Below are 26536 nucleotides of genomic sequence, written 5' to 3'. Positions count from 1 at the left end.
AGCTCATGAGAATGCTTTGTGGCCCACAGGAGCTTTGGGGCTTAAGTCCTGTCCTTGGAATGCTGAAGAGTATCCTCTTCCAGATAAGCGAAGCCTCCTACTCCATGTTGACATGTCGGGGACAGACCTGGAGTGTGATCCAACTTGGCCACTCAGCGGCTGTGACCTTGGGGAAATAATTTGACCTCTACAAGCCTCAGTTTCCCGTTCTATAAAATAGAGTGATATTAGACTCCACATCTCAAGGTTGGCAGGTACTAATTGACCAGAAAATCCAATGTTGTTGCTATGGTCATCATCATCATCATCATCCAATGAGTTCAAACCTCATCAAGGCTTAAAAACAACAACTACCAGGAGTAGAGAGTTTTAAATAGGATCTGTTCCCCTCATCACAATTGAGGACTTGTTCTTTCCACCAAACTCTAACTCCTGGTCAGGCGCCTGTGTCATTGGTCCTCATGTTCCCAAGGTCCAGCATTGGGTACAGTCCTCAGTAAACACCCGATGCACAAATGGCAGAAAGAGAGACGTCGCAGCACACACGGGCCAGAAGAGGTGTACAACAAATTTTAAAAGAGACTCTGTGCTGCAAGAGGATGGATTGAGAATAACTTTACTTGTTTTCTGGGAAGAGGTTAATGGGTGGGAGGGGTGAGAGGGGAGATCCGATTTACACACGGACTTGAGACTCCCAAGGAAGTACCCCGGGTCGTCCTCAGCAAGGTTGCCCCGGTAGGGTCTGACGCCCAGGTGGCCTCCCGGAGCCGGGGCGGAGTCCTGGAGGGAGGCGAAGCGGGATGTGGAGGGGGACTGGAGTGGGGGTAAAGGGCGGGTGAGGCGAGGCCCGGCCCGCCACAGTCCTGCCTCTGGGCCCCGGGAGCGTCCTCCCTGTGTCCGGGCCGGGCGAGGGCTTAATGCTATGGCCAGCCGGGAGGCCTGGCGGGGCCCGGCGGGGGCTGCGGGCTCAGTGGGGCGGGTGGCGCCGCTCGGCCAGGCCCCCACGGCCCAGCACTTCGCCGCTGAACTGGTAGGTGAGCTTCTTCTTCACCTTCTTGACCTCTCCCGTCTTGCCGTAGTTGCGCAGCGCGCGCGCCATCTTCTGGTACGTCATCTTCTTGCGGTTGCCCTTCTGGATTCCCCAGCGGTGCGCCAGCGCCTCCTTGTGCTTGGACGAGAACTGGAAGGTGCCCTTGTCCTTGTCCACCCACCAGATGCTGTCCTTCATGTCGCCGCTGCGGAGCAGGTCCAACAGGAACTGGTACAGACGGATCTTCTTCTTGCTGCCTGCGGGGGGAGGGCCCGGTGGGAGGGGGCCCGGGGACCCACATGGGAGCCGCCCCCACCGCCTTGTGCACACACGGGGACCCGGGGACGGGGTGGCCAGGAAGGGCAGGGGAACGGCTGCCCCAGCCCGCGCCAGGTGTGCACACACAGCGTACCCACACTCACACACACAAACAGCTGCTCGCCTACACACACCCGTTCACACACACCCACTCACACACGCACTCACACACCCCCATGCGCACACACTCGCACCCACGCAATGCACCAATCGCATACACATGCTCATACACTCACATAACGCACCCACTCAGCCACACCTGCTTGCATTCATGCACACCACGCCCACAGCCACTTACACACGTGCTCACACAACGCACCTTCTCCCACTCACGCTCATGCTCACAGTGCACCCACTCACATGCTCACACGCACACACAATGCTCACACATGCGCACACACACGCACACACAAAGCACATGCTCACACAGACTCACACCCACATGCTCACACACATGCTTGTGCAATGCACCCACACCCTCACACCCACTCACAACCTGATTGCACCCACGTAACCCACCCACTTGCACATTCACACGACACACCCACTCACACTTGTCACACACGCACCCACACAATGCACTTGCTCACACCCACACATATGCACACAAACACACCCATTCACTAACACACCCACACACACTGGCACCCACATGACACACCCACTCACACGCTTGCACCCACCTGCATGCTCAAACCCACACACTACATCTGCTTACACATTCACAACCCATTCACACCCCTGCTCTCACCCACTCATACTCACACCTCATTCACACCCACTCACATGCACACAAACCCACACAATGCACCCACTCACATGCACAGACACTCAGACCCACTCACACCCCCAGATGCACGGTCACACCCACACAATGCATCTTCTCACACTTATACACATGCCCAGTCACACCCACTCACACATACACCTCACACCAGGTCTCACACACATGTGCTCACATGCCTGCTCATACACCTCACACCAGGTCTCTTACATAATCACACCTGCTTACACATGCTTCCACAAACACACACCTGCTTACACATCTCACATTGCTCACCCTCACACCTCACATTGCTCACCCTCACACAAGCCTCTGCTCAACACACGCATGCTTACATACCTCACACCATTCACACACACACCCACTCACACATGGTCACACCTGCCCACACCTGCTCACGCACATATTTGCACACACAGACTTCACATACATCACATTACTCACCCACACACGCCCCTCCTCACTTATGCTCACACACATCACACCATTCACTCACACCCACTCACACTTGCTTATATCTGCTCACATGCTCACCTGTTCATACAACTCACACTCATACATCACACCACGTCTCTCACACACACGCTCACACGTTTATGCTCACACACTCATGCTCACACCTCATACGTGCTCACACCTCACACACCCACTCGTGCTCACACGTCACACATTCACACCCATTCACATGCTCACACCTAACAATTGCACCGCACACCTCACACACATGCTCACATCTCTCAATCACACCCAGTCACACACCATCCCACACATACCCACGCACACACGCTCACACCTCATATGCCCACACCTCACACATGCCTGCTCACATGCATGCTCACACCTCACAGTTGGTCACACATGGACTCACACACACGTTCACACCAGCTCATTCACACCTCATTGACACCTGCTCACTCATATTTCACACCACTTACTTGCACCTCACTCACACCTGCTCACACATGCAGACACATTCTACTCATACACACCAACTTGCGTGCTTACACATCTGTTCACACACAACCAGACACCCACTTGCACACTCATGCTCACACACATTCTGCTCTCACACCCACTCAGCAGCTCTCACACACCTCACACGCTCACACATCACATCCGCTCACACCCATTCTCTTGTTTTTGAGATTGATTGCCTAGACTGGAGTGCAATGGCGTGATCTTGGCTCACTGCAACCCCCGCCTCCCAGGTTCAAGCAATTCTCCTGTCTCAGCCTCCCAAGTAGCTGGGATTACAGGCATTCACCACCATGCCCAGCTAATGTTTGTATTTTTAGTAGAGACGGGGTTTCACCATGTTGGCCAGGCTGATCTCGAACACCTGACCTCAGGTGATCTGCCTGCCTCAGCCTCCCAAAGTGCTGGGATTATTGGCATGAGCCACCACGCCCAGCCCACTCACACCCATTCTCACACACTCATTCATATATCTATTCTCACACACACACCTGTTCGCACACCTACTCACATGCACACCCACTCACACACCCAGGTGCTCAAGCATGCCCTCACCCCCCACATAGACCTGCTCACGCCCAGGAACACATACATGCTCACACATGCAAAAACACATATCCACTCACGTACATGCACAAACCTGTTCACATATACACATACGTGCTCACACACCCCAGCTCACATCTTCCTGCTCGCACACACCTGCTTACATACACCCTCAAACATGTTCACATCCACTCACATCCACTGACACCTACACACTCATGCCCATTCACACACTCACTTATATCACACACATCCCTGCTTACATACACATTCACACACACACACTTGCTCACACACCTACTGTCATACCCCCACTCACACATATCACTCACACACGCCCGCTCACACCCACCCACCTATACCGTGCTCACATCCCTGCTCACATACCCACACCCACACACTGCTGACACCCACTGACATGATCATACATGCACACCTCACACACGTGCACACAGCCACTCACACACACTGAAATACATTCATATGCTGACACACAACCATGGCCACACCCACTCTCATCCACACCAGCTCTCACATTCACCTTCTCACACACCCACTTAGCCACTTGCACACATGCACCTGCCTACATCTGTTCATACACACCCTCACTCTGCACACTTGCTCACACACACCCAGATCTGCACACTCTCATGGCACAGAGACACACACACCTGGCATACTTCATGGAGATGCCTGTATGCACTCACAGCAGATACACGCACACACATAGAGACAGCCACAGACAGCCCCACAAAACACACACATTGGCAAACATGCACACACACGCACGCAACTCGGCGGCATGGCTGCTGGGTCAGTTGGCCTGGCTGGGTGGGGCAGGGCGCAGACACAGCCAGGGTGGAGGGCCAGATGCCCCACCTGTCTCCCCAGGCAGGAGCCCAGGCCCGGGCTCCAGGCCGTCCGCCTCGCCGTCAGACACCTCCAGTGGGGGGCTCTGCCGCTCGCCCTCCTCCTCATCTGAGCTGGGCTGGGCTGGGGACAGGGGTGGGTACTGGAGGCACATCCGGGGCAGGTAGGAGACCTGGACAGTAGGGGAAGGAGATCAGAGTTAGGAAAGGCCAGCTTACAGCTCAGGGGGACTAGGAGGGAGGTCAGCTGGGGAGAGAAGGAATGCAGAGGGCAGGGGACGATGGCAGGCACAGGAGACTGGAGGAAGGCCAGTGAAAAGTGGGGCCAGTTGAGGTGCTGCACACAGGGTGCAGGCTGTGGGGCGAGGCGTGCTGACATCCAGCCCACCCAACCCTCCCAGCTGGGCCTCCTGGTTTAGGGCTGTGGGCACCGGGGAAGCGGTGCCTTGTTCTCCTCCCTGCCGAGGTGTTATGTGGGCCCACAGTGGGCTGGGGTCAGAAGTGGGCGTGCTGGGGGCCGGTGCATTGGGTCTGGAAGGGGTTTTGATAGGTGGGGTGGTGAGTGGTGGAGGGACCTTGGAGGTCAGTAGGGGTGGTAGAGGTCAGCAGAGGTCACTGATCCAGATTAGGGTCAGTAGGGAGGGTCACTGGGGAGAGGCAGGGTCAGTAGACATGTTCAGTGACTTGGTGTGGGATCCATGAGGGCTAGTGAATGGGGGTGGAAGACAGTGAGGCCCAGGAGGGCCCACAACAAGGCGTTGGGGTGGGGAGGCTCAGTGAGGTGCAAGAATTATCTGGGGTCTGTCCATACTCGGGGTGAGACGAGATAAGGGGTGTGGGGTCACGAGGTCACTCGGGGGGTCAGGCGGCAGCCGTTGGGGCTCCAGTCACCGTTGGCGCTGTGGGGCAGGAAGCTGAGTTGGGTAAGAGCCTGTGTCAGCTTCCTGTGAAGCTCCCGGGCCCCACCACAGGCCTGGCAGTCTCCTGGGGGACGGGGCAGGCGGTGGCACGCACCTGGTGGCCAAGACTGGGATGGGGTGGCACCATGGGGGTGTCGAGGACATGCATCTGCTCCAGCTCCATGTGGCGGTAGAGCTGCTGCAGCTGCGGGGGTTGCACACTCTGGAGCTCCGTGAAGTTGTTCTCGGCGAAGCTCTCGAACTCGCTGTGCACGTGGTGGGGGTGGAAGTCCCAATAATGGTCTGTGAGGGACAGCCAGGCAGTATGGGGTGAGCTCAGGGTTGGGCAGGGCAGGAAAAGGTTGTAATAACATTAAATAATACTGCCAGGCCATATGGGGCCTAACCATCTCATTTAACACTCGCCACCTGCATGGTTACTCTAGGACTGCATTTTATAGATAAGGACACTGAGGCTTTGAGCGGCTACATAGCATGCCCAAGGTCAAAAGCATGCAGGTCAGAGCCAGGACTCAGGGCTGAAGCAAAGCTCGTGTTCTCAGCAATTCCATCCTGATTCCCGTGCAGTCACACAGACCAAGCGTCTAATCCTGGCTCTGCCGTTTACTTGCTGTGTGACCTCATGCACATTTGTGGCCTCTCTAACCTCAGTTGAGTTGCCTGTAAAATGGGGATCACAGTTATTGGGAGGATATGAATGAGTACACATTTGTAAAACACCTCGCACCAGAGCCGGCCCTCAGGGAAAGTTGATTCCCCTCCCATCCTGTTAAAATCTCCTGGCTGGGCCTGGGCGCGGTGGCTCATGCCTGTTAACTGAGCACTTTGGGAGGCCGAGATGGGTGAATCACGAGGTCAGGAGATCGAGACCATCTTGGCCAACATGGTGAAATCCTGTCTCTACTAAAATACAAAGTATTAGCTGGGCATGGTGGTGGGTGCCTGTAATCCCAGCTACTCAGGAGGCTGAGGCAGGAGAATCGCTTGAACCAGGAGGCGGAGGTTGCAGTGAGCCGAGATCACGCCACTGCACTCCAGCCTGGGGTGACAGAGCAAGACTCTGTCTCAAAAAAAAAAAAAAAAAAAGAGAAACCTCCCACGGGTTCCTGAGCTCCCTGGCTGCCCACAGTTTCTCTCTCTCTCTCACACACACACACACACTCACACGGCCTTGTCACATGGCCAAGGTGTGACAGCAAAGTCACAGGGCTGACATTCCTCACACACCAGAACTTATCCAGGCACACGGTGGCCCTTCCTCTTCAAAGCCATGACCTTAGGCAGTGGCACCTGTGTTCCCGTGAAGTTCCTGGGACCCGAGACTTTCCTGGAAAACCCCCTGTGGGTTTTCCACCCTTGAGAGTCTGCGGTGGAGTGGACTCAAGTCCAGAGAATAGCCCCATGCCACTGAAAGCCCTGTCTTGGAGCTGGGGAAGATCTTCAGCACGAGCACATTTTCCAGGAACAAACGCTGCCACACCTCTGTGGGACTTCCTGGATACAATTCAGGGTCCAAAATGAAGCGTGGTAATAAAGTGACAAGATCGGCTGTCTCATGTGGGCCAAAGAGGGAGCCTATGAGACTTCAAGTCCAGACTGTGTCTCTGGGACAAGTCCACCACCAGCCATGCGTGCGTGTGTGTGTACATGTGTACACAGCTATACACATGTCTGTCTGCTCGCCTCTCTCTTTCTCTCTCACACAAACACCTACTCACACATCCCTAATAGACAATGATGATTTTGGGTTCTGGACTGGATCTCAGAGTACTCGCTTTCTAAACCTGCTCAGTGGTGGTTTTGCAGTGTGACTGTGGACAAGACATTTTTTTCTCCCCGAGCCTCTCATTCCTCAGTCTAAAAGTCAGAAATGCACCTGGGTAGTTACTGAGGCCCTGTCTACATGTATAATTATTTGGCCCCACAGTCCAGACAGTCCAGACCCCCACCTTTAGGAAGCCACATGGCAGAGAGGAGAGAAATGCAGAACTGGGTTCCAGTTCTGGCTCTGCCATTTACCACTGTGTGACAATGGGCAGGTCATTCTATTTCTCCAATCCTCAGTGTCCTCATCTCCTAAATGGGGCTAACAGTTATACCCATCTCACAGGCTTATTTTGAGATGCAAATGACCTATTGCTTGCAAAGTGCTTAGACTAGAACTTGGCACAAAGTAAGACCTTGATAAACATTAACTTCATCATTATCATTATTATTAATAATAATAATAGTCTATTCTAAAGAGCCTAGATTCCCACTGAGTGAATCTATAATCCCAGCTACTCAGGAGGCTGGAGAGGGAGGATCACTTCAGCCCAGGAGTTTGAGACCAGCCTGGGCAACATAGTGAGACCCTATCTCTACAAAAAAAATTTTTTTTTTTTGAGACGGAGTCTCTCTCTGTCGCCCGGGCTGGAGTGCAGTGGCCGGATCTCAGCTCACTGCAAGCTCCGCCTCCCGGGTTTACGCCATTTTCCTGCCTCAGCCTCCTGAGTAGCTGGGACTACAGGCGCCCACCACCTCGCCCGGCTAGTTTTTTGTATTTTTTAGTAGAGACGGGGTTTCACCTTGTTAGCCAGGATGGTCTCAATCTCCTGACCTCGTGATCTGCCCGTCTCGGCCTCCCAAAGTGCTGGGATTACAGACTTGAGCCACTGCGCCCGGCCCAAAAAATTTTTAAAAATTTGCCAGACATGGTGGCACACACCTATAGTCCCAGCTACTTGGGAGGCTGATACGAGAAGAGCATTTGAGCCCAGGAGTTTGAGGCTGCAGTGAGCTATGACTACATCACTGCCTCCAGCCTGGATGACAGAGTGAGACCCTGTCTCTCTCTCTCTCTCTCTCTCTTTTTTTTTTCTGGGGTGAAGTCTCACTCTGTTGCCCAAGCTGGAGTGTAGTAGAAGGGCTTACAAAAAATTTTTTTTAACTAAAAAAAAAAAAAGAGCCTGGATTAGCACTTGAGCGAGCATAGAGCAAACGCTTTTATTTTTTTTTTATTTTTTTATTTTTTGAGACGGAGTCTCGCTCTGCCGCCCAGGCTGGAGTGCAGTGGCCGGATCTCAGCTCACTGCAAGCTCCGCCTCCCGGGTTCACGCCATTCTCCTGCCTCAGCCTTCCGAGTAGCTGGGACTACAGGCACCCGCCACGTCGCCCGGCTAGTTTTTTGTATTTTTTTTGTATTTTTAGTAGAGACGGGGTTTCACCATGTTAGCCAGGATCGTCTCGATCTCCTGACCTCGTGATCCGCCCGTCTCGGCCTCCCAAAGTGCTGGGATTACAGGCTTGAGCCACCGCGCCCAGCCGCAAACGCTTTTAATACATGTTTCTTTCCTCTTGTTCTCCCTGCTTCTGGCCACCTTAGTCAATGGCCCAGAGAAATAATTTCAGGGGACCATGTCGTCACTGCAGTTGAAGCCCAAGCATGGCATTCATGAGGGCAGGGACTGGTTTTGTTCACCTCTGTATTCCCAGTGCTTAAGTAGACACTTGACAAACATTTCCTGAATGAATGAATGAATGAATGAATGATTGCCTCTTTTTAAAAATAAAAATATCTTTCTAGGCCAGGTGCGGTGGCTCATGCCTGTAATCCCAGCACTTTGGGAGGCCGAGGTGGGTGGATCACATGAGGTCAGGAGTTCGAGACCAACCTGGCCAACATGATGAAACCCCGTCTCTACTGAAAATTAAAAAATTAGCCGGGCCTGATGGTGGGCGCCTGTAATCCCAGCTACTTGAGAGGCTGAGGCAGGAGAATCACTTGAACCTGGGAGGTAGAGGTTGCAGTGAGCCAAGATCACACCACTGCACTCCAGCCTGGGTGACAGAGTGAGACTCCATCCCCAAAAAGTAAAAAAATCTCTTTTTAAATTGAGATGGAATCTCACTATGTTGCCTCCAACTCCTGGGCTCAAGTAATCCTCCCACCTCAGCCTCCCAAAATGGTTTTGTTACAGACATGAGCCGCCAAGCCCAGCCGAATCCTAGCCACTTAAGCCTCTCAGGCCAGGCGTGGTGGCTCATTACTGTAATCCACGCACTTTGGGAAGCCAAGGTGGGCAGATCACCTGAGGTCAGGAGTTCCAGACCAGCCTGGCCAACACAGCGAAAACCCGTCTCTACAAAAATACAAAAATTAGCTGGACGTGATGGCAGGTGCCTGTAATGCCAGCTACTCAGGAGGCTGAGGGAGCAGAATCCCTTGAACCAAGGGAGGCAGAGGTTGTGGTGAGCCGAGATCGCGCCATTGCACTCCAGCCTGGGCAACAGAGCAAGACTCGGTCTCAAAAAAAAAAAAAAAAAAATCCTCTGAGACTCTCCTCTGCAAAATTATCTAAATCTGAAGCAAAAACAAAACAAAACTTAATTTGCATTTTCATCTTGCAGTGAGCTAACAAGATCCTGAAAGTCTCGCTGCGGGAGAGTTTGCTCTGCTCTTTAGTGCGGAGGCTGTCCTGGGGCTCTGGGATTTGGGGAGAGGATTCCTCTCCAGCTGTTGATCCCTGCTTCAGCCTCGCTCCTGGCTCCGCCCATTTTTGCCTTCCCCTGCCCGAGTTGGAGTGCCCTGGTGTAATGCTGTATGGATCCCGCCTATCAAACCCCCATCCCTGAACCCACTCCCACTCCAGGGCTGGAGGCACCCTGAGTGCATGCACTGCATAGGTGTAGGGTAAGAGGCACCCGACTGCTCTGTTTTCCTTCCCACTCCCACCTGTTCTAGCTCCACTTTAGACCTATGACCTCACTGTGGTGGTCCCAGCCTGAGGCCAACATTTCCCAAAGCTGGTCTCAGTTCACCTTCATCGGTCACTTGGAGAGGCTGGAAAAGCCTGTAAATGTGGGGTCCTGCTGGAGACCCACTGAAGCAGAAGCACTAAGGGGAGCTGGGAATCTGCATCTAAAACCACCCAAGGAAGTTTTGTGCTCACGAAAACTCTGGAATTCCTCCCGGGGTCTCCTGAAGGCTGCAACAGAGACTCCCGAATGACAATTAAGGTTTCAGAAGGTCCAATGGTTACCTCGCCTTTACCCATGATTTAGTGCTCAGGCAATTATGTAATAAATACTGTCTGGTAGGCAGAACTATTCCAAACACGGAGCCCTCTGTGAGAACACAATACAAGGAATCCTTCCTAGGGCAGAGGCCAGCACTCCTGGGCTCTTCAGACCTCATTTCTGGATGACTTTTCGAGAACAAATTGCTTTATTTCTTTGTGTCCCTTCCCTGGGCCACCCAGACCATGCATTCAGGAGTCACCCACATGCCCCCTTAGCGTGACTCTCAGCTCCTACAAAGAATATGATGTCATTTGCATAACATTTGGACATGGCTCCGGACCCTCATTTCTACAGACCGATAGGCACCCAACACACAGTAGGTCTCAATCGCTGTTTGATCAAATGATCAACAAAAGTTAGCTTTTAGTGTATTTTTTATACACCAGAGACTGTGCTAAGTGTTCAATCCACATTATCTCATTTAATCCTAACCCTAGCTCTCAGGAAGTGGCCACTACAGTATAATCTATCTTTTGCATAGGAGGAATCTATGTCTCAGAGAAGTTAAGTCCTTTGAAGCAGATATTGATAGAATCAGGACCCAAACCCACCTGTATCTGACCCCAAGAACTGAAATCTTACCACTACACCATACCACCGCTGAGAAACAAGATGATTAATGAAAAATTTAAGTAAGACCTGTGGTGACGCCGAGAGATTTTTTATTTTGTATTTTTGAGATGGAGTCTCACTGTGTCGCCCAGACTGGAGTGCAGTGGCACCATTTTGGCTCACTGCAACCTCTGTCTCCTGGGTTCAAGTGATTCTTCTGCCTCAGCCTCCCAAGTAGCTGGAACTACAGGCGCGTGCCACCCCGCCCGACTAATTTTTGTATTTTTAGTAGAAATGGGGTTTCACCATGTTGGCCAGGCCAGTCTCAAACTCCTGACCTTGTGATCTGCCCGCCTTGACCTTCCAAAGTGCTGGGATTACAGGCATGAGCCACTGCGCCCAGCCAACACTGAGAGATTTTCATGACTACTTTTATCCACCTGACCACCATCATTACCCATCACCTGTCATTCTTCATCCAACCTACATCCATCTATCATCCCCCCATCGTCCACCCATCCTTCATCCATCCATTCATCATGGAACCATTTTCCATCTAGCTATCATCCAGCCAGCCAGAAATGACCCATTCATCTTCATCTCTCATTTCCTCCCTCTAAACCAGTTCTCAATCTGGGGCCAAAGTCCTACCCACACATCCCTAGTCTTACTCAGTTTTTTGGTGTCACTAACACCTGTACGTCATGAGTATAAAAATAAAATCATATTCAAAACAACCCCACAAAAAATGTCAAGCCTTAAGTGTCATTCAGCTGACCTTATCTCCTCAGAACAGAACCTCCAGCCTGAAGCCCTGGGCTCTTCCCAGGGGAACAAAAGTGTGATCAAAACAGAGAAGAAAGATGAGGAATCAAGAAAGGAAGGGCCAAGAAAAAAACCTTCTCAGAAGATCATAGACCACTAGACTAGGGCTCCCGAAGCCCAGCCTCTCCTGAAAATTATTCAGACATAGAAACAGGCTCAGAAGTTGAAGCAGGTGGATCACCTGACATCAGGAGTTCGAGACCAGCCTGGCCAACATGGTGAAACCCTATCTCTACTAAAAATAGAAAAAAATTAGCTGGACATGGTGACAGGTGCCTGTAATCTCAGCTACTCGGGAGACTGTGTCAGGAGAATCGCTTGAACCCAGGAGTCAGAGGTTGCAGTGAGCCAAGATCGCACCATTGCACTCCAGCCTGGATGACAAGAGTGGAACACTGTTTCAAAAAAGAAAAAAGAAAGAAACAGGCTCAGAGAATAGAGAAAGAGAACTGAAGGTTTCATGGCACTTGTTACTCTCTACCTTGGATTCTAATTATTAGAGTTTTAATTCTTTCCCTTGTGACAAAGATGGAGCTTGCAGAACCTGTGTTTTATTCATTCCACAGTATCCAGCAATGTGCCTGGCATATTGCCTATTAGACAGATAGGCTGGTGCAAGATGGAGGGCTTGGTAGGTAGAGGGAAGGACAGTTGGAAAGGTGGCCAAGTGGATGATTAGATGGGTGTGTGAATAAATTAATGAATGGGTAGATGGTTAGTGTTATGAAAGGATGAAGAAGTATATGGAAATTGGATGGATGGATGGATGGATGGATAGAATTCACATTTTGGAACTCTCTTTTATTCATCAATCCTATTGTAGGCCAGGCATGGTGGTTCACGCTTGTAATCCCAGCACTTTGGGAGGCCGAGGTGGGTGGATCATTTGAGGTCAGGAGTTTGAGACCAGCCTGGCCAACATGGTGAAATCTCATCTCTACTAGAAATACAAAAAGTAGCCAGGTGTGGTCGTGTGCACCTGTAATCCCAGCTACTTGGGAGGCTAAGGCAGGAGAATCACTTGAGCCTGGGAGGTGGATGTTGCAGTGAGCCAAGATCACACCACTGCACTCCAGTCTGGGCAAGAGTGAGACCCTGCCTCAAAAAAAAAAAAAATCCTGTCGTAGATAGCCAATTCAAGCATACTCATTAGGATAGCTACTAGTTAAAAAGAAAAAAGAAAGAAAATAACAAGTGTTGGTGAAGGTGCAGAAAAATTAGGATACTTGTATACTGTTGCAAATGTAAAATGATGCAGCCACTATGGGAAATAGATGATGGTTTATTTATTTATTTTTTTTTGAGACAGAGTCTTGCTCTCACCCAGGCTGGAGTGCAGTGGGGCAATCTCAGCTCACTGCAAGCTCTGCCTGCCGAGTTCATGCCATTCTTCTACCTCAGTCTCCCGAGTAGCTGGGACTACAGGCACCCGCCACCACGCCTAGCTAATTTTTTGTATTTTTAGTAGAGACAGGGTTTCACTGTGTTAGCCAGGATGGTCTCGATCTCTTGACCTCGTGATCCGCCTGCCTCGGCCTCCCAAAGTGCTGGGATTACAGGTGTGAACCACCGCGCCTGGCCGATGGTTTAATTTTTAATAAAACTAAAAATAGGCCAGGCGCAGTGGCTCACGCCTGTATTCCCAGCACTTTGGGAGGCCGAGACGGGCAGATTGCCTGAGGTCACAAGTTCAAGACCAGCCTGGTCAACATGGTAAAACCCTGTCTCTACTAAAAATACAAAAATTACCCAGGCATGGTGGTGGACACCTGTAATCCCAGCTACTCAGGATTCTGAGACAGAAGAATCACTTGAACCTGGGAGGCAGAGGTTGCAGTAAGTTGAGTTCGTGCCACTGCACTCCAGCCTGGGTGACAGGGTGAGATTCCAACTCAAAAAAATAAAAATAAAAATAGAATTAGCATATGATCTAGCAATCCTACTTCTGAGTCTATATCCAAAAAAACTGAAAACAGGGTCTTTCCACACCCTTCTTCATAGCAGCATTCTTCACAATAGCCAAACGGCAGAAGCACCCCAAGTATGGGACGGCTGGGTACACAAAATGTGGTGCACGCATGCAATGGAATATGATTCAACCTTAAAGATGAAGGAAGGCCGGGCACGGTGGCTCATGCCTGTAATTCCAGCACTTTGGGAGGCCGAGGCAGGTGGATCACGAGGTCAGGAGTTCAAGACCAGCCTGGCCAAGGTGGTGAAACCCTGTCTCTACTAAAAATACAAAAAAATTAGCCAGGTATGGTGGCACATGCCTGTAATCCCAGCTACTTGGGAGGCTGAGGCAGGAGAATGGCGTGAACCCGGGAGGCAGAGCTTGCAGTGAGTCGAGATCACGTCACTGCACTCCAGCCTGGGCAACAGAGTGAGACTCCGTCTCAAAAACTAAAATAAAATAAAAAGATGAAGGAAATGCTGACACGTGCTACACCATGGGTAAATGGGTAAACCTTGAGAACATTATGCTAAATGAAGGCATAAAAGAACACATACTGTGTGATTCCACTCATGTGGGGTACCTAGAATAGTCAAATTCATAGAGACAGAAAGTGGAATGGTAGCTGCCAGAGGCTGGGGGAGGGAAAAAGAGGAGTTGTTTAATGAATACAGAGTCTCTGTTTTGCAAGTTGAAAAGAATTATAGAGATGGATGGTGATGATAACGTGAATATATTTAATATCACAGAACTATACACTTAAAATGTAAAGAAATGGTTAAGATGGAAAAAAAAAAGTGGTTAATGTTATGTGTATTTTACCACAATTAAAAAGTAATAGGCTGGGCACGGTGGCTTATTCTTGTAATCCCAGCACTTTGGGAGGCTGAGCCGGGTGCATCACCTGAGGTCAGGAGTTCAAGACCAGCCTGGTCAACATGGTAAAACCCCGTCTCTACTAAAAATACACACAAAAGAAATTAGCCAGGTGTGGTGGTGCATGCCTGTAATCCCAGCTACTCGGAAGGCTGAGGCATAAGAATCACTTGATCCCAGGAGGCAGAGGTTGCAGTGAGCTGAGATCATGCCACTGCACTCCTGCCTGGGTGGCAGAGTGAGACTCTGTCTCAAAACAGCAAAGAAACAAACAAAAAGAGTAATAAACAATAGCAAATCCTGTGAGCCCTTCAAAATCTATCTTGAATCTGTCCCCCTCTTTCTGTCTCTGTTGCCTTGTCCAGGTCACAACCATCTCTTTCCTGGATTATTTCAATAGTTTCCTCAATGTTCTTTTTTCCAGCTCCTATTCTCGCCTCCTTTCCATCTGCTCTCCACCCAGAGTGACCTTTTAAAAAGCTTATTCAGTTGAACCATGAGGCATTGGGAGAAGATACTAAAAACTTCCAGAGAAAGACAACAAAAGAGAGAGACGGAAGGGAAAAAAAAGCAAATGAAACAAACAGCTAGGTTAATTATGAAAGAAATTTAAAAGAATATGGAGTGGCATCAGACTTCATAGGAAAAACTCTAGTAACCAGAACACAGTAGAAAAATGCTTTCAAATTTCTAAAGGAAAAAATTATTTTCAAACTAGATTTCCATACACAGCCAAACTGTGATTAATCAAGTGACAGCATAGAATAAAAGACATGAGGCAAAACACAAAATAAAACCATCATCACCACAACAAAAACCTCACCTGCCACACACCCTTTCTTAGGATGCAACCATGATAACAAATCTGTACAAAACATTTGCTATTTCCAGGCCCTGTTCTAAGCACTTGACATACAGTAGCTCATTCAGTCCTTACAGCAGTCCTGTGAAGTTGGTATTGTCATGAAGAAGTTGAGACACAGAGAGGTTGGAGATCTTGCCCATGGTCCCCCGGAGAGCAATAGAGGAGATGGGGGATGAGTTTCAGCAGCCTGGTTTCAGAAGAAGGGTTCTTATCTCCTTGCTACATTTCCCCTCAGAAATATGGGGGTGAGGCCTGGGCACAGTGGCTCACGCCTGTAATCCCAGCACTTTGGGAGGCTGAGGCCAGCGGATCGCCTGAGGTCAGGAGTTCGAGACCAGCCTGGCCAACATGGTGAAACCCCGTCTCTACTAAAAATATAAAAAGTAACCGGGCATGGTGGCACACGCCTATATTCCCGCTACCCGGGAGGCTGAGGCAGGAGAATCACTGGAACCCGGGAGACAGAGGCTGCAGTGAGCCAAGATCGTACCACTGCACTCCAGCCTGGGCAACACAGAGAGACACCATCTCAAAAAAAAAAAAAAAAAAGGCTGGGCATGGTGGTGGGTGCCTGTAATCCCAGCTACTCGGGAGGCTGAGGCAGGAGAATCGCTTGAACCCAGGAGGCTGAGGCTGCAGTGAGCAGAGATTGCACCACTGTGCTCCAGCCTGGGCAATAGAGCAAGACTCTGTCTCATAAAAAAAAAAAAAAAAAAAAAAAAAAAGGAAAGAAAAAGAAATATGGGGATGAGAAAGTACAGGTAAAGAAAGGAAGAAAGGATGCCATGTGGCTCAGCTGAGTAATAGCCACACAGTCATAACAATGGAAAATTCAAATACTGATTTAACAAATATTACCATATACAGTAATGAATTGGGGATGTGTGGGAAAATGTGAATGTGTGTTGTGTGTGTATGTGTGTGTGTGTTGTGAATGACTAAAGTTGAATTCTGATTGTATAAGTAAATAAAATATATCTCAAACTGAAAAATCAAGCTGTTTTGAAAAATCAGGCTGCCTGACACTCAATAATAAGTATAATAATAATAATAATAAAGCGCTCAATAAATGTTTGCCAATAAGTAATGCTCTAAGTCTCTATTCCACATCTTCATTTATACATTTACATAGCACTCAAATAGAAAGACTGGAGGCTGGGCACAGTGACTCACGCCTGTAATCCCAGCACTTTGGGAGGCCAAGATGGGCGGATCGCAAGGTCAGGAGATTGAGACCATCCTGGCTAACATGGTGAAACCCCATCTCTACTAAAAATATAAAAAATTAGCCGGGCGTGGTGGCATTTGCCTGTAGTTCCAGCTACTCAGGAGGCTGAGGCAGGAGAATTGCTTGAACCCATGAGGTGGAGGTTGCAGTGAGCTGAGATCTCACCACTGCAATCCAGCCTGGGCAACAAAGCGAGACTCCATCTCAAAAAAAAAAAAAAGAAAAACGAAAGACTGGAAAAATAGCTTTTATCAATCTGTGATATGCTACATATGTCATGGAGAAATGCAGAGTGGCATGATATGAAATTCTATTTTTGAATGAATAAAATATACATGAGTATGTGTATATACTTAGCAACACTTAGGATTATATATGCACAATAAAACGTCTATAAGGATTAACTAAGGTTCTATCAGTGGGAAATGGCATTGAAAAGAGGAGGATGTGTTACTTGATATGCTGTTGTATTTTTTAAGTTTTTGCAGTTAGTATTTGTTACTTTAATAATTAAAAATTAGGCTGGACGTGGTGGCTCACATTTGTAATCTCAGCACTTTGGGAGGCCGATGTGGGAGGATTGCCTGAGCCCAGGTGTTCGAGACCAGCCTGGGCAACATGGTGAAACCCCATCTCTATAAAAAATACAAAAAAATTAGCCAGGCATGGTGGCACAAACCTGTAGTCCCTGCTACTTGGGGGCCTGAGACAGGAGAACTGCTTGAACCCCATAGGTAGAGGCTGCAGTGAGCCAATTGCACCACTGCACTCCAGCTTGGGTGAAAAGTGAGACCCTGCCTTTTTTTTTAATTTTCGAGATGAAGTCTCACTCTGTTGCCCAGGCTGGAGTGCGGTGGTGCGATCTTGGCTTACTGCAACCTCTGTCTCCCAGGTTCGAGTGATTCTCGTGCCTCAGCCTCCTAAATAGCTGGGACTACAGGCAAGTGCCACCACGCCCGGCTAATTTTTGTATTTTTAGTAAAGACAGAGTTTCATCATATTGGCCAGGTTGGTCTCAAACTCCTGACCTCAGGTGATCCACCCGCCTCAGCCTTCCAAAATGCTAAGATTACAGGCATGAGCCACTGCTCCTGGCCTAATTTTTTTATTTTTAGTAGAGATAGGGTTTCACCATGTTGGCCGGGCTGGTCTTGAATTCCTGACCTCAAGTGATCCACCTGTCTCAGCATCTCAAAGTGCTGGGATTACAGGTGTGAGCCACTGCGCCCAGCCTTTTTTTTTTTTTTTTTTTTTTTTTTTTTTTTTTTTAAGACAGTGTCTCAGCCAGGCTTGGCCAGGCTGTGCCCAGGCGCAGTGGCTCACACGTGTAATCCTAATCCTAGCACTTTGGGAGGCCAAGGTGGGTGGATCGCTTGAGCCTAGGTTCGAGACCAGCCTGGGCAACATGGCGAAACCCCATCTCTACAAAAGATACAAAAAATAGCTGAGCATGATGGCAGGCCCCTGTAGTCCCAGTGAATCGGAAGGCTGAGGTGAGAGTGAGACTCTGTCTCAAAAAAAAAAAAAAAAAAAAAGGCCAAGCGTGGTGGCTCATGCCTGTAATCCAGCACTTTGGGAAGCCAAGGCAGGAGGATCACCTGAGGTCAGGAGTTTGAGACCAGCCTGGCCAACATGGTGAAACACTGTCTCTGCTAAAAAAATACAAAATTAGCTTGGCATGGTGGTGCACACCTGTAATCCCAGCTACTCAGGAGGCTGAGGCAGGAGAATTGCTTGAATCTGGGAGCCAGAGGTTGCAATGAGCCAAGATCGCACCACTGCACTCCAGCCTGGGCAACAAGAGCGAAATTCCAGCTCAAAAAAAAAAAAATTGTAAATGTATTTAAATTTCCAGCACACACACATACACAGAAGGTTACTCAGATCATGATCATGTCATTTCCCAGCTCAGAACTCTCCAGTGGCTTCCCATTGTGTGTATGATAAAATACAAACGCCTGCCATGGCCTTCGAGCCCTGCATGAGCCGCTGACCCCTTTGGCTTCCCTTTCTCTCCCCTGCCCTGTGCTCACTGGCCTCTCTGGTCCTCTGTCAGGGTCCTTTCTGCTTTTGCACTTTCTGTTGCATTGACCTTGGATACCTCTCCCCTACCTACGGTCACATGTGAATTACGAGTTCCTTCTCTTAGCTCAGCTGCCACCTCAAAGGCCTTCCCTGACCACTTACATGAAAGCAGCCCCCCATGTAGACAATCCGCATTACATCTGTGGAAAACGGTCTGTTTGTCTGATTCTTTTTTTTGTTTTTGTTTTTGAGCTGGAGTCTCGCTTTGTCTGTCACCAGGCTGGAGTTCAGTGGCACGATCTCGGCTCACTGCAACCTCTGCCTCCTGGGTTCAAGCGATTCTCCTGCCTCAGCCTCCTGAGTAGCTGGGAGTTCAGGCGGGCACCACCGCCTGTATTTTTAGTAGAGACGGGGTTTCACCATGTTACCCAGGATAGTCTCGATCTCTTGACCTCGTGATCCACCCACCTCGGCCACCCAAAATGCTAGCATTACAGGCATGACCCACCGCGCCCAGCCTGTTTGTCTGATTATGTCCCCATCCCCTCGCTGGAGGGTGAGCTCTGTGAGAGCAGTGGCCGTGTCTGGGTGCTCATCATGGACTTCCCAGAGCCTACAGCAGTGTCTGGTACATGGCATATACTCAGAGACTATTTAACGGATGGAATAGGGAGGAAAAGTGGATCAGATGGGAAGTGGCTGGCAGGATGGACGAGTAGGTGGGTGGATGGGAGGGTGAGTGCCTGGATGTGGGGGTGGGTGGCAGATTGGCTGCTCCCTGGGTCAGTAGAAAATAACCCAGTTGGTCTCTCACATAGCCCTCTGTGCTTCTACTCCCCAGCCGCTTAGTCCCTCCTGCCTTGGGGGATGCAGTGAAGCTAGCACAGGCCTTGTCCTCTGCACATTACCTTACCTCATCGATTACATGCCTTACCTCGCTGAATCATCACAGCTCTAGGAGGTAAGTATTTTCATGCTCTCAGTTTTATAAATGGGGAAACAGGGGCTCAGAGAGGCTATGTTACTTGCCCCAAGTTTTCACAGCTGGTGAGTGATGGAGTCAGGGCTGGGCCAAAGTTTTTTCACTAAGCTTTGGTACCTAAAAATGTGGACAAAGAGGACGTGCAGGAATTGACAGAAGTGTGTGGGAGTCTCTATGGTTGAGTCTTCAGACAATACCTTCCAGCGGGTATAGAAAGGGACAGCCTGGCTGGGCGCGGTGGCTAACACCTGTAATCCTAGCACTTTGGGAGGCCGAGGCAAGTGGATCACCAGGTCAGGAGTTCAAGACCAGCCTGGCCAACATTGTGAAACCTGTCTCTACTAAAAATACAAAAAATTAGCTGGGCGTGGTGGAAGGCGCCTGTAATCCTAGCTACTTGGGAGGCTGAGGCAGGAGAATCGCTTGAATCAAGGAGGCAGAGGTTGCAGTGAACCAAGATCATGACACTGCACACCAGCCCGGGCAACAATACAAGACTCCATCTCAAAAACAAAAGGGGGCCGGTCAGGCGCGGTGGTTCACACCTGTAATCCCAGCACTTTGGGAGGCCGAGGCAAGTGGATCACTTGAGGTCAGGAGTTTGAGAGCAGCCTGGCCAACATGGTGAAACCTTGTCTCTACTAAAAATACAAAAATTAGCCACGCGTGGTAGTGCACGCTTGTAATCCTAGCTACTTGAGATGTTGAGGCAAGAGAATTGCTTGCACCCAGGAGGCAGAGGTTGCAGTGAGCCAAAATGGGGCCACTGCACTCCATCCTGGGCAACAGAGCAAGACTGTCTCAAAAAAAAAAAAGAAAGGGACAGCCCAAATGCCCTGATTGGCAATGATTAACAGTGGGACAGGGCCAGGGCCGAGGACACCTGGGAACACTGGTGGAGTTTCTGGAGGAATTGGGGGCTCATGACCAAAACGGGGTGCTCAGGCATCCAATCAGGAGTCATTCCTAGAGCCCCACCCCAGATATAAGGAACCTGCTTGGGCCCTGAACCAGGAAAACACATGATTTCTCTAAAGCGCTCACTCCATCAGGCCCAGCCCCAGGCTCACTGGTTTCCAGCTATGTGGGCAGCGCCCTCATATTACAGGAAGGAAAACTGAGTCTGCAAAAAGCCCAAAGGAAATGCACCCAAGCCCAGTGAACTGAAGAGGGATTGGGGCCAGGGAGAATGCATCCTTGATGCAGCACTGTTTGTGGGGACCTTAGCCACCAGGGGGCGCCTGTCCTGGGGCCCAGCGGGAGCTCCTGGAGTCCTGGAACCGCTTGGGAAGGTGGGTGCACTCTCTGTGAGTGCCCCAGACCCAGCTCTTCACCCTGGTAGGGAGAGCTGAGGATGGAGTTGGAGGAGGGGACTTTCTCTCTACATTGTCTGGGTTTTCCACCGAGAGGATGTGTTTTTTATATAATTACAAATAAGCTTGAAGGAATTAAAAAGGATATTTTAAAGGCTTTCTAGACCTGAAAGATTCTAAAAGATGCCTGTGCATTCCCAGCTGTGGTCTGGAGGCATATCCGCCTACCCCCAGGATGTGGCTTCCAGTCTGAGTTCCGGATGAATCTGGGGCCCTAAGTGTGAACCAGGCACATGTGGATCCCTAGCTGGGCCCATCAGGTTGAGACTGCCACAGGTGTATCTGCAGAATGGAGCTACAGGCATGACTGGCCACAGGGGTGGCCTTCAGGAGTGACACCTTCCTAGGCTGTGGGCCTCTGCCCTCTGAGGTGCAGACACCCCAGTTGCTGGTCTGCCCGGGTCCCAGACGCCCTGAGGAATCCCCCAGTGACGACTCCCTCACTGACTGGGCCTCCTCACTTTGGGTCAGGGATGTCAAGATCCACTTCGGGCAACCTCCCACAGCCCCCTGCTCAGGTCCCAGGCACCTAATGCCTCTCTCCCATCCCCTCAATTTGCTCCAGGGCGGAGGCTGGGCTAGGGGGTGAACAGTCAGACCCAGAAGGACTGGACAGACAGAAGGACCCCCTGGCCCAGGCCTCTTCCTCCCACCTCAGCAAACTGGGGGCCTCGGCCTCTGCTGAACAAGAGGTCCCCATAGGGTTTCCTTTGGTCCAGCAGTTCCCACTTAGGGGTGATTTTGCCTCCCGGGGGGATCTGCCAATGGGTGGAGACATTTTTGGTTGTCATAATTGGCCGTGCCCCTGGCATGTGGTAGGTAAAAGCAAGGATGCCACTAAGCTTCCTATGGTGCCCGGGACAGCCCACCCCAGAATCATCCCACCCAAAAGTCAGCGGTGCCACGGTTAGGAAACCCTGCCAACCACACATGGCAGGGAGTGTGGATGTGCTGGCGGGGAGTTTGGGACAAAGAGAGTGACGAGAACAAAGAGGAGGAGGTGGGTAGTTAGGCAGGGGCAGAAGACAAAGCACAGAACCTGGAGCGGACAGACCTGGGTTCCACCCAGCAGCCGTGTGACCTTGTGCAAGTCTCCTAGCACCCTAAGCCGGTTTCCTTGTTTATAAAAAAGACTACGAGGACAGAACCAGCAGATAATCATGCAAGAAATGAACCCTGCGCCTTGACACACTGCAGAGGCTCCATAATGGAGGTTCAGGTGCGGGGGTGCAGCAAAGATGCCGCCGTTCACTTCCCCTGAGAGCAAACTGGATCTGATTCTCAGAATTCCAACGAGGTCCTGGGAATCATTTCTTCTTTTTCTCTCTCCAGACCCCAGGAGCCCAGGCTGGGCCGGGGAGTGGGGGCATGGCAGGACCCGTACTCACCGCTGTGGCTCTCCCCATCACTGCTGAGATAGGGGTAATACTCGTGCGTTTGGCGTTGGTACAGGTCTGTGTCATAGGGCACCAGGTCTTCCGATGGCTGCTGAGAGAGGAGATGTCAGGGCCTGCACCGTGGGGGGGACCCCAACCAGGCCTGCAGCACCCCCGCATACTGGGTCCCCACCACTTTCCTTGGCTCAATGACTGCGTTGGGCCTACAGCCCTCCCTCTGCCTAGAATTGGGACAGAGAGTGAGGCAGGGGACCTGGGAGGTCTGAAAAGGGGTGACAGGGACCTTGGGGGTCAGAGGTCAGAAGAGGACCAGGGTCCCCCTCTGCTGGGCTACTCCCCATAGCCACCTCATGCTCACACTCACACTCATGCCTGTGTGCCCCCATCCTCATCCCATACCCCTCTCCTGGTCACACTGATGTGCATGTCCACACGATCCCTGTGACACCCTCACACTCATAATCCCACATGTGGACTCACTCTCATAGCCCCCACCCACCCCCATGCAGGCGCCTGCACACTGTCCCTCTCACACACATCTTCACACCCACTCAGAGGTCACCCACCTCACAGACATATTGTACACTCAGCTCATGCGCACACGCAGTCTCCTTGATTGACACTCGCATGACACCACGTTCCAGCCATCAACACGCACACTCACACCCCCAGAGCCACTCACATTCCACCTGCACACTCACCTGCACAGCACGCACTCGCCTGCCCAGCCACACTCTCACAGCCTATGCCTCTCACACAGCCTGGGCAAGAGTGGCACCACAATGACCGTCCACACTGATGGTTGTACAGGGGTCACCTGGGCAGGCTCAGGGGCCGAGCGCATGGAGGGCCTTGATCCCCTCACTCTCCCTCCTGAGTCCTCCCTAACCTCCTCCTTCCCTCCTCACCGCCACCCCCACCCTGTCTCCTTTGCTTCCTCCTCCCCCTCCTCACTACCCTCTGCCCTCCTTTTCTTCCCCCCCGTCCTCCTTCTTTCCTCCTCCTCTTCCTCCCCCGTTCCTCCCTCCTCCCTGTCCTCCTCCCCCTACTGGCACAGACACAGGGCTGTGCACACCCAGGAGCCTTCCCAACAGTCGTCAGCCCTCCCCACCCCCACAGTGTGTGGCCCAGGATTGCACAACAGTCACTGTGGCCCTCAGGGCTGGGCTTGGGGGACTGGGGCTGCCTTGGGAGCCCACCCTACCAGGAGACACTCAGAGTGACCCTGGAGCTTGCAGAGAGGGCTGGGGGGCCTAGGGACGGCCCAAGGAGCTCTGCCACCCGTTCAGCTCCACCTGGAGTTCAGGATTGAGAGGTCAGGGGTCAGAGACAGTGGGCCTATGGCTTTCTTGAGGCAGAATTGGCTCTTCCTGAGACAACCTCTGTCACCTTCTGCCTGCGCCGCCCCCTTCGTGGTCCCAGGTGGGAAGGGGTGTCAGGGTGCAGATGCCACAGCAGGCTGGCTGGTCCTGCCCGGTCCTGCCTGCGTCTGGCCAAGTGAGGAGGCCAGGAGCCCAGCACTGAGCCTGCCCCTCTGGGTTTCCAGGTAGTGCAGCCTCGCTGCAGGATGTCAGCCTGGCTCTGGTCGGATGGGTGTGATGTCAGGCCTGGGGTGACTCCCAGCCTCCTGGGGTGGCTCTGAGCTGGGGCACAGTGGGGGAAGGGAGCTGCCTATAGGCCAGGAAAGTGGAGTCAGGAGGGCCTCCTGCCAAGCCCTTCACGGCTCCCCTCAAGCCTCCCTACTCCTGAGAGGTCATGGGGTGGGAAAAGGGAGAAGGGTCCTCTCAGAGGGACCCTGGTCTGATACCTGCCTCAGGCTGCAGCTGTCACTGAGAGTGAGGAGTACTGGCGATCTGCTTCTCTTCTCAGGATTCCCTGGGGTTCCTGCTTCTTCACCCCCAAGATCCAGTCCCTGTCCTTGTCCCAGCCTCAGCCCCCATTCAGACTCATCACATGCTCACCCCAGGTCCCACCCAGCCCCAATCTCAGTCCCGACCTTGTCCCAGCCCTGTCCCCTGCCGCGCCTCTCCCTAAACTCCAGCCCTGGGGCCAGCCTCAACTGCACTGTCTCAGCTCCACTCCTGGCTCCTTTCCAGCACCGGCCCCTGTCTCCTGTGGGCCCATGGCCCCGACCTTTTGGTCAACAATCATGTCCTCTGTGCCAGGCCCCAGACTGGGTGTTGGGGACCCAGAGTTCCATCAGCCTTGGTGTCCAGGAGCCCCAAGGCCATGGGCCAAGGCTTCTGCCTGTTGCCTCCTGCCTTCAGCCCCTTCCTGTCCAGGGGATCGGCCTCCTCCAAGCCAGTCCCCCCATTCTCTTCTACCTCTCTACCACCGCCCTCACCATCCTCAGCCCAGCACCCTCCCCAGGAGCCCTGGCCTCTGCCTGCCACCCGAGCCCTGTCTATAAATAACTGTTCAGGCCCCACCGATCACAGCCCCACCGTGGGCCCGGCCTCAGCCCGCCAGGGCATGCTCCGAGGAAGCCAATGGCCCCCTCGCTGGGTCTCAGGCCAGGAGTTCCAGGGAGGAAACCCTGACTTCCCACTGATAGCAAGCCAGGAGGGCAGCGGGTGGGCTGGCGGGTTCATGGGCAGGCAGGCAGGCGTCCGAGGGCCACGGGTTGGGCTGGTGGAGGAGTCCCGGTACTCACAGGGGGGACGAGGGGAAACCCTTCCATTTTGCACGCCTGTAACATCCAGCCGGGCTCCGAGTCGGTCAGATCCCCTGCCTCGGTGGGGGCCAATGCAGAGCCCCCTCAGGACGGGGTGCCCCGTCGGGGGCTGGACGGTCGTGGGGCGGGTGCAGGGCTCAGGCCTGCCCCCTGAGCTACAGGAGCCCTGCGTGAGCCCCCTCCCTTGACATTGCAGGGCCAGCACAAGTTCCTGATTTTATCGAAGGGCCTGCCGCTGGGAGATAGTCCCCTTGGGGTGACATCACCGCCCCAACCCGTTTGCATAAATCTCTTGCGCTACATACAGGAAGTCTCTGGCCGGCTGGGGCAGGTGGTGCTCAAAGGGCTGGCCTGGGAAGCCATGGGGTCCAGGCCCCCTACCCAGAGGAAGCTGGGACTGAGAGGGATGACTTTGGGGGCTAAGCTGGGGAGGGAGGATGGGAGGGAGCACGTGTAGCTCCGCCACACCACTGGGAGGCTTTTGCTCTAACCCAACAAATGCCTGCTTCTTTTGAGATCCCTATGTAGCAGTCACCTCATTGGGGTCAGAGCTGGAAGGGGTGGCCTCCTGGGGCCTCCACTTTCTGGGGTCAGCCTTGCTAGGTGAGGGCTCCGATCTAGCAGGCTATCAGGCCTGCCTCTTCCTGTGGCCCTGCACCCCCACTGCCTAGGCTGTCCCTAGGCTGAGGCTGGGCTCAGGGGTAGGGTCTTCAGCATAGTACTGCTTTCTTCCTTTCTTCCTTCCCTCTGAGTCTATTCACATGGGCTTCTCTTCCACCAGAAGAGGGTCCTGGGTTCTTTTTTCTTTTTTTTTTTCTTTTTTTTTCTTTTTTTGAGACGGAGTCTCGCTGTGTCGCCCAGGCTGGAGTGCAGTGGCGCGATCTCGGCTCACTGCAAGCTCTGCCTCCCGGGCTCCCGCCATTCTCCCGCCTCAGCCTCCGAGTAGCTGGGACTACAGGCGCCCGCCACTGCGCCCGGCTAGTTTTTTGTATTTTTTAGTAGAGACGGGGTTTCACCGTGTTAGCCAGGAGGGTCTCGATCTCCTGACCTCGTGATCCGCCCGCCTCGGCCTCCCAAAGTGCTGGGATTACAGGTTTGAGCCACCACGCCCGGCTCTTTTTTTTTTTTGAGACAGAGTCTCGCTCTGTCACCCAGGCTGGAGTGCAGTGGCCGGATCTCAGCTCACTGCAAGCTCCGCCTCCTGGGTTTACACCATTCTCCTGCCTCAGCCTCCCGAGTAGTTGGGACTACAGGCGCCCGCCACCTCGCCCGGCTAGTTTCT

The 26536-nt window shown here is 52.1% G+C and overlaps 1 protein-coding gene across 2 annotated transcripts; it reads right to left on the bottom strand.

The window, feature by feature from the left end:
• Positions 1–600: 600 nt before the first annotated feature.
• Positions 601–25497, bottom strand: SPI1 (Spi-1 proto-oncogene). 2 transcript variants are annotated; one of them, XM_033205460.1, is made up of 5 exons: positions 25234–25473; positions 22572–22671; positions 5537–5724; positions 4533–4695; positions 601–1287 (listed from the first exon to the last, which is right to left on the bottom strand). In XM_033205460.1, the coding sequence occupies exons 1-5, from the start codon at positions 25276–25278 to the stop codon at positions 968–970; spliced, it is 816 nt and encodes a 271-aa protein (XP_033061351.1). In that variant the 5' UTR covers positions 25279–25473; the 3' UTR covers positions 601–967. The 2 variants fall into 2 exon arrangements, with proteins under 2 accessions (XP_033061351.1, XP_033061352.1); XM_033205461.1 differs by having other exon boundaries at positions 614–1287; positions 22572–22668; positions 25234–25497.
• Positions 25498–26536: the final 1039 nt, after the last annotated feature.

This window comes from Trachypithecus francoisi, unplaced genomic scaffold, assembly GCF_009764315.1.
Source record: "Trachypithecus francoisi isolate TF-2019V2 unplaced genomic scaffold, Tfra_2.0 Lachesis_group8, whole genome shotgun sequence".
NCBI classification, from domain to species: domain Eukaryota; kingdom Metazoa; phylum Chordata; class Mammalia; order Primates; family Cercopithecidae; genus Trachypithecus; species Trachypithecus francoisi.
The sequence above is the reverse complement of the archived record's forward strand: the minus strand, read 5'-3'. Positions and strand labels throughout refer to the sequence as shown.

Excerpts from the sequence above, each read along its gene's own strand:
- SPI1 (XM_033205460.1), bottom strand. The coding sequence starts at position 25,278 with ATGTTACAGGCGTGCAAAATGGAAGGGTTTCCCCTCGTCCCCCCT. Across the intron at positions 4,696-5,536 it reads ATCCCAGTCTTGGCCACCAG|GTCTCCTACCTGCCCCGGAT; the intron begins GTGCGTGCCACC and ends CCTACTGTCCAG. Across the intron at positions 1,288-4,532 it reads GCTCCTGCCTGGGGAGACAG|GCAGCAAGAAGAAGATCCGT; the intron begins GTGGGGCATCTG and ends CTCCCCCCGCAG.